Source organism: Nomascus leucogenys, chromosome 17 (assembly GCF_006542625.1).
Source record: "Nomascus leucogenys isolate Asia chromosome 17, Asia_NLE_v1, whole genome shotgun sequence".
Taxonomy (NCBI): Eukaryota; Metazoa; Chordata; class Mammalia; order Primates; family Hylobatidae; genus Nomascus; species Nomascus leucogenys.
Window position 1 is genome coordinate 91,301,605 of NC_044397.1, and position 19,332 is coordinate 91,320,936.

Here is a 19,332-nt window from a genome sequence, read left to right on the forward strand (position 1 = left end):
CACTATGTTGGTCAGGCTGGTCTCGAAGTCCTGACCTCAGGTGATCCACCCACCTCAGCCTCCCAAAGTGCTGGGATTACAGGCATTAGCCACTGCGCCTGGCAAGAGGACCTGTTTTAATCAGCATTTTCCAGATGAGGATATTAGCTCAGAGAGGGCATGTGGCTTGCCTAAGGCCACACAGCGAGTGTCAGGGGCAGAAGAGGGTAAAAAGCTGGGACTTGAACCTGGGTCTCTCCAACTACAGAGCGCAAGGTACCCACCTGAGCCAAAGCTGTGAGGAGACGGGTTCTGAGAATATAATTCTCAAACTCAGTACTGTGGATATTTGGGGTTGGATCATTCTCTGGGGTGGGGCCATCCTGGGCACTGCAGGGTGCCGAGCAGCATCCCTGGTCTCCACCTATTCCACGCCAGGAGCCTCCCCAAGTTGTGACAACTACAGATGTCTCCAGACATCACCCAGTGCCCCCTGGGGGCAGAATCACCCAGTTGAGAACTACTGAATTAAAATAGCACCTTGGCTGGGCACGGTGGTTCACGCCTGTAATCCCAACACTTAGGGAGGCTGAGGCAGGCGGATCAATTGAGCTCAGGAGTTTGAGACCAGCCCGGCCAACATGGTGAAACCTCATCTCTACTAAAAATACAAAAATTAGCTGGGCGTGGTGGTGCACGCCTGTAATCCCAGCTACTCAGGAGGCTGAGGCAGGAAAATTGCTTGAACCCAGGAGGCAGAGACTGCAGTGAGCCAAGATCTCGCCACTGCACTCCAGCCTAGGTGACAGAGTGAGACTCTGTCTCAAAAAACAAACAACAAAAAAAAACAGCACCTCACAGGTACACCTGAGTGTTAGAACTCCTAGGCCATCATCACCTTCATTCATTTTTGTTTTTTTTTATTTTTTATTTTATTTTTTGAGACAGTCTTGCTCTGTCACCCAGGCTGGAGTGTAATGGCGCGATCTCGGCTCACTGCAACCTCCGCCTCCTGGGTTCAAGCGATTCTCCTGCCTCAGCCTCCAGAGTAGCTGGGATTACAGGTGCCTGCCACCATGCCTGGCTAATTTTTGTATTTTTAGTAGAGACAGGGTTTCACCATGTTGGTCAGGCTGGTCTCGAACTCTTGACCTCAGATGATCCACCTGCCTCGGCCTCCCAAAGTGCTGGGATTACAGGCGTGAGCCACCGCGCCTGGCCTGTTTTCATGCTTTTAAAGATGGGGTCTCACCATTGCCCAGGCTGCTCTTAAACTCATGGGCTCAAGCAATCCTCCCACCTTAGCCACCTATAGTGCTGGGATTACAGGCGTGAGCCACTGCGCCCAGCCTGAATATATTATTATTATTATTATTATTATTATTATTTGAGATGGAGTCTCGCTTTTTCACCCAGGCTGGAGTGCAGTGGCGCGAGATTGCCAAGGCTCACTGTAAGCTCCGCCTTCCCAGGTTCACGCCATTCTCCTGCCTCAGCCCCCCGAGTAGCTGACACTACAGGCGCCTGCCACCACACCTGGCTAATTTTTTGTATTTTTTAGTAGAGACGGGGTTTCACTGTATTAGCCAGGATGGTCTTGATCTCCTGACCTCATGATCCACTTGCCTCAGCCTCCCAAAGTGCTGGGATTACAGGCATATATTATTATTTTTGAGACAGAATCTCATTCTGTTGCCCAGGCTGGAGTACAGTGGTATGATCATATCTCACTACTGCCTCAACCTCCTGGGCTCAAGCAATCCTCCCACCTTAGTCTCCCAAGTAGCTGGGACTACAGGTGTGCCCCCCGCCCAGCCAACTGTTAAAATTTTGTAGAGACTGGGTCTTGTTTGGTTGCCCAGGTTGATCTTAAACTCCTGGGCTCAAGTGATCCTCCCACCTTGGCCTCCCAACATGCTAGGATTGCAGGCATCAGCCATCACACCCAGCCTGGATATAATGATTTTAATAAGCAATTTGGTCTCCCTGGTGTCACTAGGACACCAGGCTCAACGTTTGCCATGAATGGAGAATAAGCAAGAGCAACAGAAATGTAACTGTAGGATCTGCGCTGAGTCCAGGCCTGGGGACCTTGGCTGTGTCCAAGCCTGGGACGTGCTGTCATGGACGAGGCCTGCCTTGCAGCCGGGAAAGGGGGTGCGTGAGAATGGAAGAGGCTGGCGCTGTGAGCTCGTGAGGACTTTATCCCAGACAGCAAGGGTGCCACGCCACAGCCCGATGAGTGTCTGGCTGACCGGGGTCGGGGTGAGGAGGAAGCAGCTCGGTTTTTGAGGAGGTGGGGCCTCTGGGTGCCTGCAGTTCCTTGCCCCAAGGCACACTAGGGGGCTAGGCTGGTGGACATCGAGGTGGAGTACGCCTCTCAGTCCTTCTCTTGATCCACCTGTGTCCTTTCTCAGCAGATGGTGTCCGGGGCCAAAGACCTGGTGTGTTCCAAGATGTCCAGGGCCAAGGAAGCTGTGTCCTCCGGGATGGCCAGCGTGGTGGACGCGGCTAAGGGAGTGGTCCAGGGAGGCCTGGACACCACTCGGTCTGCACTCACGGGCACCAAGGAGGCGGTGTCCAGCGGGGTCACAGGGGCCATGGACATGGCTAAGGGGACCGTCCAAGGGGGTCTGGACACCTCGAAGGCTGTCCTCACCGGCACCAAAGACACGGTGTCCGCTGGGCTCACGGGGGCAGTGAATATGGCTAAAGGGACCGTACAGGCTGGCGTGGACACCACCAAGACTGTGCTGACCGGCACCAAAGACACAGTGACTGCTGGGGTCATGGGGGCAGTGAACTTGGCCAAAGGGACTGTCCAGACCGGCGTGGACACCTCCAAGGCTGTGCTGACTGGCACCAAAGATGCTGTGTCCACTGGGCTCACAGGGGCAGTGAATGTGGCCAGAGGAACCATTCAGACCGGTGTGGACACCAGTAAGACTGCCCTAACAGGTACCAAGGACACCGTCTGCAGTGGGGTGACTGGTGCCGTGAACGTGGCCAAAGGGGCCGTGCAAGGGGGCCTGGACACCACCAAGTCTGTGGTCATAGGTACAAAAGACACAGTGTCCACCGGGCTCACGGGGGCAGCGAACGTGGCCAAGGGGGCTGTCCAGACGGGTGTAGACACAGCCAAGACTGTGCTGACCGGCACTAAGGACACAGTGACTACTGGGCTCATGGGGGCAGCGAATGTCGCCAAAGGGACCGTCCAGCCAGGCGTGGACACCACCAAGACTGTGCTGACCGGTACCAAGGACACCGTCTGCAGTGGGGTGACAGGTGCTGCGAATGTGGCCAAGGGGGCCATCCAGGGGGGCCTGGACACTACAAAGTCTGTCCTGACTGGCACTAAAGATGCTGTGTCCACTGGGCTCACAGGTGCCGTGAATGTGGCCAAAGGGGCTGTCCAGACCGGCGTGGACACCACCAAGACCGTGCTGACCGGTACCAAGGACACTGTCTGCAGTGGGGTCACCGGTGCCATGAATGTGGCCAAAGGGGCCGCCCAGACAGGTGTAAACACGGCCAAGACTGTGCTGACCGGCACTAAGGACACAGTGACTACTGGGCTCATGGGGGCAGCAAATGTCGCCAAAGGGACGGTCCAGACAGGCATGGACACCACCAAGACCGTTCTAACAGGTACCAAGGACACCGTCTGCAGTGGGGTGACTGGTGCTGCGAATGTGGCCAAAGGGGCCATCCAGGGGGGCCTGGACACTACAAAGTCTGTCCTGACTGGCACTAAAGATGCTGTGTCCATGGGAGTCACCGGGGCAGTGAACTTGGCCAAAGGGACCATCCAGACCGGTGTGGACACCAGTAAGACTGTGCTAACCGGCACCAAGGACACCGTCTGCAGTGGGGTGACCGGTGCCGTGAACGTGGCCAAAGGGGCCGTGCAGGGGGGCCTGGACACCACCAAGTCTGTGGTCATAGGTACAAAAGACACAGTGTCCACCGGGCTCACGGGGGCAGCGAACGTGGCCAAGGGGGCTGTCCAGACGGGTGTAGACACAGCCAAGACCGTGCTGACCGGCACTAAGGACACAGTGACTACTGGGCTCATGGGGGCAGCGAATGTCGCCAAAGGGACCGTCCAGACAGGCGTGGACACCACCAAGACTGTCCTGACCGGCACCAAGGACACCGTCTGCAGTGGGGTGACAGGTGCTGCAAATGTGGCCAAAGGGGCCTTCCAGGGGGGCCTGGACACTACAAAGTCTGTCCTGACTGGCACTAAAGACGCTGTGTCCACTGGGCTCACGGGGGCTGTGAACTTGGCCAAAGGGACCGTCCAGACCGGCGTGGACACCACCAAGACCGTGCTGACCGGTACCAAGGACACTGTCTGCAGTGGGGTCACCGGTGCCGTGAATGTGGCCAAGGGGGCTGTGCAAACTGGGCTGAAAACAACCCAAAATATCGCAACAGGTACAAAAAACACCCTTGGCAGTGGGGTGACCAGTGCTGTGAATGTGGCCAAAGGGGCCGCCCAGACAGGTGTAGACACGGCCAAGACCGTGCTGACCGGCACTAAGGACACAGTGACTACTGGGCTCATGGGGGCAGCGAATGTCGCCAAAGGGACCGTCCAGACAGGCGTGGACACCACCAAGACTGTGCTGACCGGTACCAAGGACACCGTCTGCAGTGGGGTGACAGGTGCTGCGAATGTGGCCAAAGGGGCCTTCCAGGGGGGCCTGGACACTACAAAGTCTGTCCTGACTGGCACTAAAGACACCGTGTCCACTGGGCTCACAGGGGCTGTGAAGTTGGCCAAAGGGACTGTCCAGACCGGCATGGACACCACCAAGACTGTCCTAACTGGTACCAAGGACACCATCTGCAGTGGAGTCACTGGTGCCGTGAATGTGGCCAAAGGGACTGTCCAGACCGGCATGGACACCACCAAGACCGTGCTGACCGGTACCAAGGACACTGTCTGCAGTGGGGTCACCAGTGCCATGAATGTGGCCAAGGGGGCTGTGCAAACTGGGCTGAAAACGACCCAAAATATTGCAACAGGTACAAAAAACACCCTTGATAGTGGGGTGACCAGTGCTGTGAATGTGGCCAAAGGGGCCGCCCAGACAGGTGTAGACACGGCCAAGACCGTGCTGACCGGCACTAAGGACACAGTGACTACTGGGCTCATGGGGGCAGCGAATGTCGCCAAAGGGTCGGTCCAGACAGGCGTGGACACCACCAAGACTGTGCTGACTGGTACCAAGGACACCGTCTGCAGTGGGGTGACTGGTGCCGCAAACATGGCCAAAGGGGCCGTCCAGGGGGGCCTGGACACTACAAAGTCTGTCCTGACTGGCACTAAAGACACCGTGTCCACTGGGCTCACAGGGGCTGTGAAGTTGGCCAAAGGGACTGTCCAGACCGGCGTGGACACCACCAAGACTGTCCTAACTGGTACCAAGGACACCATCTGCAGTGGAGTCACTGGTGCCGTGAATGTGGCCAAAGGGACCGTCCAGACAGGTGTGGACACAGCCAAGACGGTGCTGAGTGGCACTAAGGATGCAGTGACTACTGGAGTCATGGGGGCAGTGAATGTGGCCAAAGGAACCATGCAGACCGGCGTGGACACCTCCAAAGCTGTGCTTATGGGTACCAAGGACACTGTCTGCAGTGGGGTTACCGGTGCCATGAGCCTGGCCAAAGGGGTTGTCCAGGGGGGCCTGGACACCACCAAGACAGTGCTGACCGGAACCAAAGACGCAGTGTCCGCTGGGCTCATGGGGTCAGGGAACGTGGCGACAGGGGCCATCCACACTGGCCTCAGCACCTTCCAGAATTGGTTACCTAGTACCCAGGCCACCTCCTGGGGTGGACTCACCAGTTCCAGGACCACGGACAATGGTGGGGAGCAGACTGCCCTGAGCCCCCGAGAGGCATCGTTCTCTGGCGTCTCCAGGCCCCTAGATGTACTCAGTGTAGGCCTGGAGCCTGCCTGGGAAGCTGCAGCCACTACCAAGGGCCTTGCGACTGACGCGGCAACGTTCACCCAAGGGGCCGCCCCAGGCAGGGAGGACACGGGGCTCTTGGCCGCCACACACGGCCCCGAAGAAGCCCCACGCTTGGCAATGCTGCGGAATGAGTTGGAAGGGCTGGGGGACATCTTCCACCCCATGAATGCAGAGGAGCAAGGTGAGGGGATGCCTGGGTTCATGGGTCCCTGAGGCAGGCACAGCTGCTAGTGGGCCCTTGACTTTTTTTTTTTTTTTTGAGACTGTCTCTCACTCTGTCGCCCAGGCTGGGGTGCAGTGGCGTGATCTCGGCTCACTGCAAGCTCCGCCTCCCAGGTTCACGCCATTCTCCTGCCTCAGCCTCCCGAACAGCTGGGACTACAGGCACCCGCCACCACATCTGGCTAATTTTTTGTATTTTTAGTATAGACGGGGTTTCACCGTGTTAGCCAGGATGGTCTTGATCTCCTGACCTTGTGATCCGCCCACCTCAACCTCCCAAAGTGCTGGGATTACAGGCATGAGCCACTGTGCCCAGCTGGGCCCTTGACTTTAAAAAAAAAAAAATGTATTTATTTGGTTTGTTTCAGATGGGGGCCTCCCTGTGTTGCCCAGGCTGGTCTCGAGCTCCTGGGCTCAAACGATCCTCCAGCCTCAGCCTCCCAAAGTGCTGGGATTACAGGCATGAGCCACCATACCCAGCTTCATTTGACTTTTATTTTTACTTATTTATTTTTGAGGCAGAGTCTCGCTCTTGTCGCCCGGGCTGGAGTGCAGTGGCAGTGCCAGCTCACTGCAACCTCCGCGTTTCCCAGGTTCAGGCGATTCTCCCGCTCAGCCTCCCGAGTAGCTGTGATTATAGGCGCCCGCCACCATACCCGGCTAATTATTATTATTATATTGTATTTTTAGTAGAGATAAGGTTTCACCATGTTGGCCAGGCTGGTCTTGAACTCCTGATCCCAGGTGATCCACCCGCCTTGGCTTCCCAAAGTGCTGTGATTACGGGCCTGAGCCACCGTGCCTGGCCTCACATGACTTTTTTTTTTTTTTTTTTTTTTTTTCCTTGAGACGGAGTCTTGCACTCTTACCCAGGTTGGAGGGCAGTGGCGCGATCTCGGCTCACTGCAAGCTCCACCCCCCGGGTTCACACCGTTCTCCTGCCTCAGCCTCCTGAGTAGCTGGGACTACAGGCGCCTGCCACCACGCCCGGCTAGTTTTTTGTATTTTTAGGAGAGACGGGGTTTCACCGCGTTAGCTAGGATGGTCTTGATCTCCTGACCTTGTGATCCGCCCGCCTCGGCCTCCCAAAGTGCTGGCATTACAAGCGTGAGCCACCATGCCCGGCCCTCACTTGACTTGTATAAAGCCCAAGCCCTGATGCCCTAAGGGGCTTCCGGGACTGAGCAGTGCATCTTCCTTTCCAGCTCAGCTGGCTGCCTCCCAGCCCGGGCCAAAGGTGCTGTCGGCGGAACAGGGGAGCTACTTCGTTCGTTTAGGTGACCTGGGTCCCAGCTTCCGCCAGCGGGCATTTGAACATGCGGTGAGCCACCTGCAGCACGGCCAGTTCCAAGCCAGGGACGCTCTGGCCCAGCTCCAGGACTGCTTCAGGCTGGTAAGAGCTTCCCCCTGCTGCTGCCCCTTGCCCAGGGCACTTCTTAGAACCCCTGCCCAGGACTCACCCAGCTGCAGATGCTAACTGAGCACCTAGGATATGATGCCGTCAGCGTCACCGATGGTCATGGGTCTGTACTCATGGGGCTTGCCTCCTGGCAAGAGGGATGGAGCTAGATCAGATCCTTAAAGACAGTGGGTAGGCCGGACGCGGTGGCTCATGCCTGTAACACCAGCAATTTGGGAGGCCGAGGCGGGTGGATCACTTGAGGCCAGGAGCTCGCAACTAGAATGACCAACACAGGAAACCCCGTCTCTACTAAAAATACAAAAATGGGCCGGGAGTGGTGGCGGGCACCTGTAATCCCAGCTATTTGGGAGGCTGAGGCGGGACAATCACTTGAACCCGGGAGGCAGAGGTTGCAGTGAGCCAAGATCGTGCCACTACACTCCAGCCTGGGCAACAGAGCAAGACTCTGTCTCAAAAAAAATAAAGACGGCGGGGACACAAAGACAGCAAAACAATCTGTGTGCAGAGGGGTAGTGGGCTGGGCAGGAAGGCCGTCCCTCTGGGCCCTGTCCTGACCGATGGGGAGACAGCTGTGCAAAGCCCTCGAAAGCAGGGACAGGACAGCAAGCTACTGGGGAGCAAGTTGGGTGTGTTCGGGGAATGGAAAGGCGGCGCTGTGGCTGGGGAAAGTGAAGCCGGGATGGGATCCAGGGAGCCCGCAGGGCCTGGGGCTGCAACACACGCAGGAAAGGACCCAATGCAACATGACTCGGATGCATCCAGGGGTCACGCGCCCTGGCCAGAGTCGTCCCCTCCTCCCACTGGCCCCGCTCTCTTCCTGTGGCCTAGGTTCTCCCCTTTGGCAATGTGGATGTTGGGGCCGGATCATGCTCTGGGGTGGGATCATCCTGGTCCCTGCAGGGAGCGGAGCAGCGTCCCTGGCCTCCAGTCTCCCCCTCCCCAGTCCTGAGGGCCAGCATTTTCTCTAGAAGCTGTTGTGCGTTCCGGGAGGCAGAATCTCACAGGACTGCTCTGGGGTTTTGTGTTTTTGAGACAGTGAGACAGTGAGACAGGGTCTTGCTCGGCCACCTAGGCTGGACTACAGTGGCTTGATCATGGCCCACTTCAACCTACTGGGGTCCCTCCCACCTCAGCCTCCCAAGCAGCTGGACAACTGGCATACACCACCACACCCAGCTAGTATTTGTTGTTGTTGTTGTATTTTTAGTAGAGATTAGATTTTCCTATGTTGCCCAGGCTGGTCTTAAACCCCTGGGTTCAAGTGATCCTTCTGCCTCAGCCTCTGGGTGTGCGCTACCAAACCTGGTTAAATTTTTTGTAGAGATGGGGCCTCCCTATGTAGCCCAGGCTGGTCGAGCTTCTGGGCTCCAGCGATCCTCTTGCCTCAGCCTCCCGAAGTGCTGGGATGACAGGCGTGAGCCACCGTGCCCAGCAGTCACAGGGTTTACATGTTGGTGGACAGCAGTCCCACCCCGGCGGGCCATGAGAAACCTCAAGATGCCGCCTCAGTCAGGATTTCTGGCATGCAGCCCAGGCCACTGTGTTTCCAATCAACATCCGGGGTCTGTGACAAGCTGCAGTTTGAGGGTCTAACCCAGGGTTCTCAGTGCGGATGACCTGCCCCCAGGGGACACTAGTCCACGTCTGGGGACATCTGGGTTTGTCACAATTGGGGGAAGCCCCTGGTGGAGAGTGAGTGGAGGCCAGGGACTCTGCTCAGCACCCTGCAGTGCCCAGGGTGGCCCCACCCCAGAGAACCATCCGGCCCCCGTGTCCACAGTGCCGAGGGCAAGCCTGTCCTAGGGACCCTCGGGACACCTCACGTTACTGTGGCCACCCCCAGGTGCACAGTCAGTCGCTGCTGTGCCTGTGGCACACGGTACAATGGTGCAGTTGGAAGGTGTTCTGTAAATGCCATGGAGGAATGAGGGAATGGGCCCACCCTCGTGGCCCGCTACAAGCGGCTGATCACAAAGCATTTTCCCACCTTCAAATCCTCACAGCAAAGTAGCCTGGGCCAGAACTCAGCCCAGGTGCTTTTCAGAAGGGGAGAAGGAGGCCACAGGAAGAGAAGAGCTTTGCTTGGGGCCACACGCGAAGGATGCTGAGCTGGAAAATGGGATGTGGTGTGTGACTCATCATGCCTCACTTTTTCCTTTAAGTGCTACTGAAGGCCTGGGATATCCAGGCCTGCCCTCGAGGGGGTGACGCCATCGTTGGGGAAGACAATTCACAAATGAATGTATAGGGCGTCGCGTCGGATGATGCTTGGAAAATGGAACATGTACCAGGATAAGGAAGTGGCCATGCTGGGGCTGGTCACCCTGAAGAGGGGACACTTAAAGTCAGGTCTAAATGACAGGGAGTACATCAGAATGGGCAGGAGTGTGATCTGAGCAGAGGGCACGGCCTGTGCAAAGGCCCTAGGGCAGGACTGTCCCGGCGTGTTGGAGGAACAGCAAGGAGGCCTGGGAGGCTGGAGCCGAGTGAGGAGCGGACGGGGAAAGTCAGGCTGGACCTGGGCTTTGAACCAAGGGAGGTGGGAGCCCTGGAGGGCTCTGGGCAGAGGAGTGGCGTGATCCAGGGTGGATTTCACTTAAAAGGATGGCTCTGATGGGGAGATCAGGCCACCGGGCGGGGGCAAGGGCTAGAGGCGGAGACAGTGGGACGTAAACCCAGGCAAGTGCTGCTGGGCCTCAGGAGTCACGCTGTGGTGGTGAGAAGTAGCTGGGCTCTGGGTGTTTCAAAGTCAGAGCTGCCCGGGTCCAATATGGGAGGTGAGAGAAGACCCCAAGAGACCCCCCTGAGGCTTGTAACCTGAGCAGACAAGGAGAGCAGGGGGGCTGAGGGGAGGCCGGGCAGGTTGCAGAGTGGATATTAGGCGCCTGGCCTTGGACAGGGCGAGGGGAGACGCCTGGTGGGCACCGAGGGGATGCGTCTGCATACACAGCTGGCTTCAGGTCTCCAGCACTGGCGCGGCGAGGGCTGCGAGGGAGACAGCAGTCTGGAGTCGATATTTTGACTGCGTGCCGCATCCCCACCAGCCATTGAGATGATGAGGAAGACGGGGCCCTGTGGACAGGGTGGCAGGGCGTGGGTGCCACGTGCTGGGGACACAGCAACGAGGACAGAGTCCTGAGCGTTCCACCACCAGGGGTGGATAAACACCAAAGCCGCGCGCTGTGCCCCCGAGGAGAGGGGCAGATGTGACGGGAGGGACTGGGGCTGCCACACCACGGGCCAGGAATGGTCTTGCCAAGGGTCACCTGGAGCTGAGGCTGAATGTGGGCCTTGTGAAGGGCCGGGGAAGCAGGCTCCAGGCTAAGTGGGCAGTGTGTGCAAAGGCCCTGGGGCAGGAGCCTGTTGGAATGGCCGGAGGGCAGAATGGAGCCAGTGTGGCCGCAGTGGAGACAGCAGTGGGGTGCCATGGGAGATGAGGCCAGAGGTGTCCCAGGGGCCAGCCCACCAAGGCCATGGTGAGGAGCTGGGTTTTATCTTAAGGGCACTGGGCAGCCACAGGAAGGTTTAGGGGTGAGGAGTGACATGACCCCATGGACGCTGTGTTACGTGCGCTCCCTGATGACCTCATGGGGAAGTTTGAACTATTGCCTTTTTCTGCGAGACAACATGCCCACTGTGGTACAACTGACTTGGAACTCGTGGCCTTTCTCCCAGGACTCTGAATACGCCCAGGTCCCTGGGGGAGGGGGAGGGTGGGGGTCGTGAAAGGTCATTTGCCAAGAAGCCATCATTTCCCCACTGTACTCTCTCTCCAGATTGAAAAGGCCCAGCAGGCTCCAGAAGGACAGCCGTGTCTGGACCAGGGCTCAGGTGCCAGTGTGGAGGACGCTGCTGTCCAGGAGGTGGGTCTGGCACAGGGCTGGGGTCCCCCCACCCCACCCACGGGTCTCCACTCACCTCGCGCCTTCCTCCCACAGGAGCGGGATGCCGGGGTTCTGTCCAGGGTCTGCGGCCTTCTCCGGCAGCTGCACACGGCCTACAGTGGCCTGGCCTCCAGCCTCCAGGGCCTGCCCGCCGAGCTCCAGCAGCCGGTGGGGCGGGCGCGGCACAGCCTCTGTGAGCTCTATGGCATCGTGGCCTCGGCCGGCTCTGTAGAGGAGCTGCCCGCAGAGCGGCTGGTGCAGAGCTGTGAGGGTGTGCACCAGGCTTGGCAGGGGCTAGAGCAGCTGCTGGAGGGCCTACAGCACAACCCCCCGCTCAGCTGGCTGGTAGGGCCCTTCACCTTGCCCCCTGGCGGGCAGCAGCTGTAGGAGCCTGCAGGCCCGGTGCGGGGTCGCCCTGCTCTGCCCAGCGAGGCGCTGCCTCAGACATTCTTCCCGCCCCCAAACCTGGATCGGTTCCCTAAAGCCCTAGACCTCTGGGGCTGCGGCTGGCTGAGCACCGAGGGGCTGCGGAGGCAGTGACCTTCTAAGCTGGGCCACCCCACGCCCTGCTCCAGGTCTGCCTGCACCTCCCACGTCCTCCCCCAGCGCTGCCTGCTCCTCTCGGAGCCTGGGGTCATTCGGCCCGCCAGCCAAGAGCCTTCCCTTGAAGACCCCAAGTGAGCACTGCAATTAGGAAAGAAAAAGCAGCATGCCCAGCCTGGAAGGGCATCTGTTTGCCCCGCTAGCAACCCTTTTATATCTAGCCAGGCTCTTCCAGTCCTGCAGCACAGGCCCCCAGCTATCAGCGGTGCAGGCAGTGCTGTGGCATCCCAGGCTCCGGGCAGCTCTGTCCTCATGCTGAAAGTGGGTCTCTGGCCTTAGCACACCTTGAGGGTCTTAAGAACCACATTCCCTCATACTAGAAGGTACTAGAAAATGTGACACTGCCATCATCATCCCAAGGCAGGCTGCTACTGCCTTTGCAGGGTGGCCCCCAGGGTGGCCTCACGGTCGGGACAAAGCTGCCAGGAGCCACAGCTGGGGCTTTGCACCAGCCTGGCTTCAGACTGCGCAATTTGCAGGGGGTGGGCGGGGGTGCGAAAACAAGCAAACAGGCTGCTTCTGCCTCCAGCTGCCCACCACAAGCCTGCCCTGGGCACCTGGGGCTCTGAGGCCCCTGGGGAGGCTGGGCCCAGCGGCTGCCCCTGGAGAACCACAGACAAAGGACTTCCCCGCAGGGAACTGTGCCCTATGGAGGGATCAGACAGGGCTGGGAACAGCCATAGAGGCTGTGTGCCTGTGACACAGCCCCTCCTCCGCTACACACTCCCCCTGGGTCCTCACGCCTACCTAAGCACTGGGCTACAGAGGAAGCAGGGCTGGGGAGGCTGCGGGCATCAAAGACACTGGCGGCGGCGGACCCACCTGCCGGGCAAGGCCGCCCAACCCCGTGCTCTTAGGCTGGCCCAGGTCGTGGAGGCTGGCAGGGTCGGGTGTGAGAAGTGCCATGGCTGCGCTCAGTCCAGTGGGAAGGAGCCGTTCAGCCCGGCCTCCCCAGGAAGCCATATCCCCACTCGCCCGGTAAGAGAACCTTGCCATCCCCTTTCCACGCTCTCCTAGGACACGAGCCCAGGAACCCCAGACCCGGGGGGAGGAAGGGTGGAGGGGCTGCTGGCCCCCAGGGGTCACCGTGCGCACTGGCGGCCGTGAGGGGCCGGGGCATTCAGCTCAGCTCTGAACTGGGGAAGCTGGCACAGCAGGGACAGCCTCAGGTGACGGGCCGTGAGAGGGGACGGGTCAGGAGCCTTCCCCAGCCTTCTCCTCAGCCTGACACCCATGGCCATCGGAGGCTAGGACGCCAGACACAGCCATTTGCAGAAATCAGGCACAGTGACTGCAGCTTATGTCCAGCCAACCAAGCATGGGGCCGGGGCTCAGGAAGTCCCTTCCCGCCACACCACAGCCTAATTCTTACTGGGACGGAGGACAAACACGAGACGCCACTGTGGAATGAGCAACTTCGGTGCACGGGGTGACTTGCTAGGGACCGTGCCCACGTGACAGTCCCTTATGCAAAGGAGGAAAGAGAAACCCCGAGTGGGAGGGCAACTGTCCAAGGTCACGGGGTGCACGGGTGACACAGCTGGGGTGAGTCGAGGCTGGCCCCTGAGGCCTATGCTCCTTGAACACTGGAGACCACTGTCAGCTAGCAGTGGCCCTTAGGCAAGGCCCGGTCTCTACCCTCCCAGCCCAGCCTTGGGGGCCCTCGCCCTCCCCACATCTGACCTGCTCACCTGCCTGGACGCTGGGCTGCCAGAGGCAGGAAGCATCAAACTCCCCAGCCTCGTGGGTGAGGGCCGGGTGCAGGCAGCACAGCTTAGATGCCCTGGTTTGTCCCTCGTCTCCTGGGAAGCGCTTGCTCCCGCCCAGCTCTCCCGCCACCGGCCTTTCAGGGTTGGGCTGGGCCCAGAGTGCCTTTTAGTCGATTCTCACGGTGGCCCGACGGCTCAACCCCGTCCCAAACAGGCCCAGTGATGCTGCCAACTGCTCCCCAGCTCATGCCCCCACTGCACCAGCAATGCTAGAAAACCAAGCCAATAAAAGTGATTTCTTTTTTCATTAAAAAACCCTTTATAGTCATTTCATGTTGGTTGGAAATCACAGAAATTAGGCAGAAAAAAAAAACCCAAGGGAACAAATACAAACAGCACAGCGTTCCCAACAGTTCTCCGCTCTGCTCTCCCTCGAGCCGGGGAAGGAGAGAGGCAGCCTGAGCTCGGGCGGGGGCTGGGCCTGGCTGCCCGAGGCTCAGCTCTCCTCGTCCAGGGCCTCCGAGTCCCCCCGTGCCCTCTCACGCTCCTGCCGGTCGCTCCCAGGCCTGTCCAGGTCGGGGCCCTCCCGTAGGCTGCTGGTGGGAACAGCAAAGGCGGTGTGAGGATGTCCTCCCGCCCCTGCCCTGCCTGCCTGTAGGGCGGTCAGGTGGGACGGGCACCGAGGAGCGTACCCCCATTGTGGCACCTGAGGCTCGAGTGCCACCCTCCTATCTGCCTGTCTTCTGCCACGAGAGACCACAAACATCTCCAGGGTCCCCACGCTGGCGCCAGCCAGGCCTTGCACAAGGCAGCTGCTGGGTAAGCGAGTGACTCCACTGAGCCTGTACCAGACAGCAGCCCACAGTGATGGGCACTGGCACCGTCAGATAGCCGGGTGCCTGTGCTCGGGGCCTACCTGGGCCACCCTGGAGGCTCGGCAAGAAGCCACCTTCCCAGGAGGCCGGGGGCAGGCAGCTCAAAGCCCTGGAGCTGCCTCTGTGGGGGCCGCCGCAAGTGCCAGCCAGCAGGGCCCTAAGGTCAGATGTGAGGGTGGGAGGCCCAAGTGGGGACGACATCCCTGGGACCCTTCCCAGAGGGACTGGCACAGGAGGGAGCGGCTCGGGCGCGGTGTGCATCACACCGCTGCCACTCAGGAGGCCAAACCCCACGGCCCGGGACACTCACTCGTGAAGGTCTTCAGAGGAGCCACACCTTGGCCCCTCCTCCAAGTCCCGACCCTCCTCGTGCTCCTTGTCTTCTGCGCTCTCCCCCTTCTGCGACGTGGCCTCGCCATTCACCGGGGCTGAGAGATCTGGGTGGGACAGAGGGGTCACAGGACACTGCTGGGCTCCATCTGGGAACCCCAGAACCCTTCCCTGTCAAGGACTGGACCAGGGGCCAAGCTGAGCGCCATGGGTGACGAATGCCCATCCACCTGGACCCCGGCACCTGCCGTCCAGTTTGCAAGCTCCTGACATGGGATGCTGCAGCCAGCCCCGGCCCCAGCCACACTGGCCTGGAGAACTGGGGGCCCAGGAAATGAGGGAACGTGGGCAGCCCTGAGAAAAGCCCACAGCAGCCTGGGAAAGACAAAGGAAGACGAGGTCGGGCACAGGGGCTCACAATCCCAGCACGTGGGAGGCTGAGACAGGCTCACTTGAGCCCAGGAGTTCAAGACCAGCTTGAGCAACATGCCAGCAACCCTGTCTCTACAAAAAATACAAAAATTAGCAGGTCCTGGCCAGGTACAGTGGCTCACGCCTGTAATCCCAGCACTTTGGGAGGCCGAGGAGGGTAGATCACGAGGTCCAGAGATTGAGACCATCCTGGATAACACAGTGAAACCCCGTCTCTACTGAAAAATAAAAAAAATTAGCCAGGTGTGGTGGCAGGCACCTGTAGTCCCAGCTACTTGGGAGGCTGAGGCAGGAGAATGGCATGAACCCAGGAGGCGGAGCTTGCAGTGAGCCGAGATCGCCCCACTGCACTCCAGCCTGGGGGACAGAGCGAGACTCCACCTCAAAAAAAAAAAAATTAGCAGGGCGTAGTAGTGTAGGCCTACAATCCCAGCTCCTCAGGAGGTTGAGGTGGGAGGATGACTTGCGTCCAGGAGGTCAAGGTTGCAGTGAGCTGTGATTGTACCACTGCACTCCAGCCTGGCGGACAGAGCGAGACCCCATCTCAGAAAAAAAAAGAAAAAAAGACACTAGCCTTCGGCTGCCCCCTGGGCCGCAGAGCCCCATCCCAAGCTCGCCCATCCCATCTCCAAAGGGCTGCTCTGAGCACCCGTGATGGGGCCATGCCACCCCAGCAGCCCCACAGCCAGCAGCCCCAAGGGTCACGCCCCGTCTCCTGTCGGCCCACCAGGCAAGCAAGGGCACCTGAGGCCTTTGCCCCCAAGCCTCCACCGACTGCCTCTCTGAACAATGCCCCACTCTTTGCCCCCCCTGCACAGAGCCACCCCCTCTCTGGGCGTCCCGGGGTTGGAGGCAGTGGAGGCATGTGCTGTCATGCACTGTCCCCGTCACCCCTCTGGCGTGAGCCCCAAGTTGCCTGCACGCTGGCTGCCTGGCACACGGTAGGACCTGAATGCCCCTCACTGACTGCCCTGGGGATGAAAGCCGGGTCTGCACGGAGACCCCAACAGGACATGACACTCTGGCAGGTTTGGGGCAGACAGCAGAGCTGTGCTCCCCTTCTGGAATGTTCTGCAAAGCATCTGTTTCTTCAGCTGAGGAGACCGAGGTTCAGGGCCCACCCCGCCCGCCCCTCACCGGTGCTGGGCTTGTCCTCTGCCTTCTCCTGGGGGGCCTCCTCCCCGGCCAGCTCCTCCCCGGCCAGCTTCTCCTCGGCCTTCTCCTTCTCCGTCCCAGCCTTGTTTGCTTTCTGCACCGCCTCAATCTTTGGGCCGAGGACCCGCGACTTGAGCCGGGTATAGACTTCTGCTGCCTTCTCCATTACATCCTTGTTTGCTTTGTAACGGCGAATCTGGCCACCAAGAGAAGAGGCCTGGCTTACCCAAGTGCAGCGGCCCTAGCCCCGGCTCTGAACCCCCGCCCCAGCAATGCGCCCCTCCCACAGCCCCTCCTGGGAGCACAGCTCTGTGCAGCAGGCTTTCTTTTTTTTTTTTTTTTTTTTTTTTTTGAGACAGAGTCTCACTCTGTCACCCAGGCTGGAGTGCAGTGGTGCGATCTCAGCTCACTGCAACCTCTGCCTCCCGGCTTCAAGCGATTCTCCTACCTCAGCCTCCTGAGTAGCTGGGATTACAGGCTCCCGCCACCATGCCTGGCTAATTTTTGTATCTTTAGTACAGATGGGGTTTCACCATGTTGGTCAGGATGGTCTCGATCTCCTGACCTCAGATGATCCGCCCGCCTCGGCCTCCCAAAGTGCTGGGATTACAGGCGTGAGCCACCACACCTGGCAAGCACCAGGCATCTATCCGGCAGCCCACGACCTCCTCACTGACCCAGGGCTGCCCCGACAGGAACCCGCTGGGGGCCTGGGCTCCCGGGCAGGCACCTGCTCCCAGCTCCCCCGCCTGCACCCTGTGCCTCTGGTTCCCACCATACCTTCTTCAAGGTGGCCACCACGTCTGTGTTCTTCTGGAGGATCTGAGAGGTCACCTGCAGGGTTCCCAGCTCCTCTAGGGCATTCAGGCACCTCTTCACGTCCTGCATGGTGGGGTAGGAGTGAGGGAGACGGCCTGGCTGAGGGATCCCCAGGGGTCCCAGGGCCCCGATGGGCGGAGGAAGACATCCTGGGCTCTCCCTGAGGGGAGCTGAATCTGCAGAACAGCCCTCCCCAGCCCCGTCTGCTTGACGGGGAACTCCAGGGACAGCCAGATACCTGGGGTCCCAGGTACGCGGGGGTTGGTCCTGGGGGCCTCCACGCACCACCTGCCAGGAAAGCTGGGTGCTGCATGTCAGGACCAGCTCCCCCAGGGCCCTTGGCCAGGAGACCCCATGCGCTCACTAGCAACCGGAAGAGACTCCTGGCCCACCCACCTGCAGGACCCCGGCTTTGCCTCAGTTTCCCAAGACATCTAAAGGAGCCCAGCAGGGAGGCGGCAGCGGGGACTGCTTGGCTCACGGGCCCTGAGGGTCTTACCGGGCTGTCGACCTTTAGGGCAAACTTGATCTCACTGTGCAGCTTCTGCAGCTTCTCCTCCACGGAGGGCTCTGGGCCAGGAGAGAGAGCACCGTGTGGGCCCAGGCAGGGCCACAGGGGGCCAGCTGCTCAGGGGCAGGAGCCTGAGAGCCTCTGGAGGAGTTGTCATGGGGGCCCCAGGTCTGCAGGCTCAGCCCCCACCCCTGGAGGCACCGCCGGCCAAGCCAGCCGAGGATGTGCTGAGCACCCTCTCTAGGGACAGGCGGGACAGGCCGGCCATGCGACAGCTGTCCCCATTCCCCTCAGCGAACTCAGTGTGGGCAGTGCTGGGCAGCCAGGCCTCACCTTTCTTCTTCTCTACCTTCCTGTCCATGGAAAAGCCCTCGGACCGCTTCCGGGTCCGCTCCACCTTCACGGGCCTGTGGAGAAGTGCCCCCCTCAGTTGGGCCCCGTCACCGGCACTCTGCCACTGAGGGGCTGGCGCCCGAGGTGGTGGACCCAAACCCACTGCAAAGGAAACCTTTGGGAGCTAAGCCGGGAAACGGGAGGTTAGCCGGGAGCTAACCCGGGGAGCTAGGCTGGGCGGGGAGGCCCTGCCACAGCCTAGGCGTAGGGCAGACCAGGGCAGCCACAGGCTCGAGCTGCCCAAAGATACAAGCTTTTTCCTGGGTTCTTATGAAATCCCAGGATTCTTTTCCTCGTTCACATGGCCAAGGGTTGGCTTTGTCTACCAGAGTCGGCGAGCTAGGAAAAGGCCCTCAAGGGTGACACCCGTGCAGGAGGGAGGCCCATTGCTGAGGCTCGGTGCCATGTGCTACTCTGTACCCCGCCACTGCCATACCGGCCTGCAAAATTCTCATGGGCAGGTTTGCCCACCCAAGGCCAGATGCCATTTAGAAAGTGGGCTGGGGGACCAGGCACGGTGGCTCACGCCTGTAATCCCAGCACTTTGGGAGGCTGAGGTGGGGGAATAACGAGGTCAAGAGATCGAGACCATCCTGGCCAACATGGTGAAACCCCGTCTCTACTAAAAATACAAAAAATTAGCCGGGCGTGGTGGGACGCACCTGTAGTCCCAGCTACTTCGGAGGCTGAGCCAGGAGAATTGCTTGAACCCAGGAGGCAGAGGTTGCAGTGAGCTGAGATGGCGCCACTGCACTCCAGCCTGGGCGAAAGAGCAAGACTCCGTCTCAAAAAAAAAAAACCAAAAAAAAAAAAACCCAAAAAAAAAAACGTGGGCTGGAGCCAGGCGTGGTGGCTCACACTTGTAATCCCAGCACTTTGGGAGGCTGAGGCGGGCGGATCACAAGGTCAGGAGATCGAGACCAGCCTGGCCAACATGGTGAAACCCCGTGTCTACTAAAACAACAAAAATTAGCTGGGCGTGGTGGCGTGTGCCTATAATCCCAGCT

General features: G+C 59.7%; 2 protein-coding genes across 3 annotated transcripts in view; one reads left to right on the forward strand and one right to left on the reverse strand.

The window, feature by feature from the left end:
* The first annotated feature begins 1,881 nt into the window (after positions 1-1,881).
* On the forward strand, positions 1,882-12,391 carry PLIN4 (perilipin 4). The gene is made up of 4 exons (XM_030796773.1): positions 1,882-6,150; positions 7,397-7,584; positions 11,391-11,477; positions 11,553-12,391. Exons 1-4 carry the CDS (start codon positions 2,400-2,402, stop codon positions 11,883-11,885), a joined length of 4,359 nt encoding a protein of 1,452 aa, XP_030652633.1. The 5' UTR covers positions 1,882-2,399; the 3' UTR covers positions 11,886-12,391.
* A 1,705-nt stretch (positions 12,392-14,096) lies between these two features.
* Positions 14,097-19,332, reverse strand: part of HDGFL2 (HDGF like 2) — a 32,585-nt gene continuing 27,349 nt past the window's right edge. Inside the window, exons 11-16 of one of the 2 annotated variants that reach the window (XM_030796776.1) lie at positions 18,266-18,339; positions 17,921-17,991; positions 17,383-17,484; positions 16,585-16,798; positions 14,996-15,122; positions 14,097-14,403 (exon numbers count right to left, since the gene is read on the reverse strand). In XM_030796776.1, coding sequence (XP_030652636.1) covers positions 14,307-14,403; positions 14,996-15,122; positions 16,585-16,798; positions 17,383-17,484; positions 17,921-17,991; positions 18,266-18,339 — 685 coding nt within the window. In that variant the 3' untranslated portion in view covers positions 14,097-14,306. Of the gene's footprint in view, positions 14,407-14,995; positions 15,123-16,584; positions 16,799-17,382; positions 17,485-17,920; positions 17,992-18,265; positions 18,340-19,332 lie in introns of both variants that reach the window. The other variant, XM_030796774.1, reaches the window with a different exon arrangement.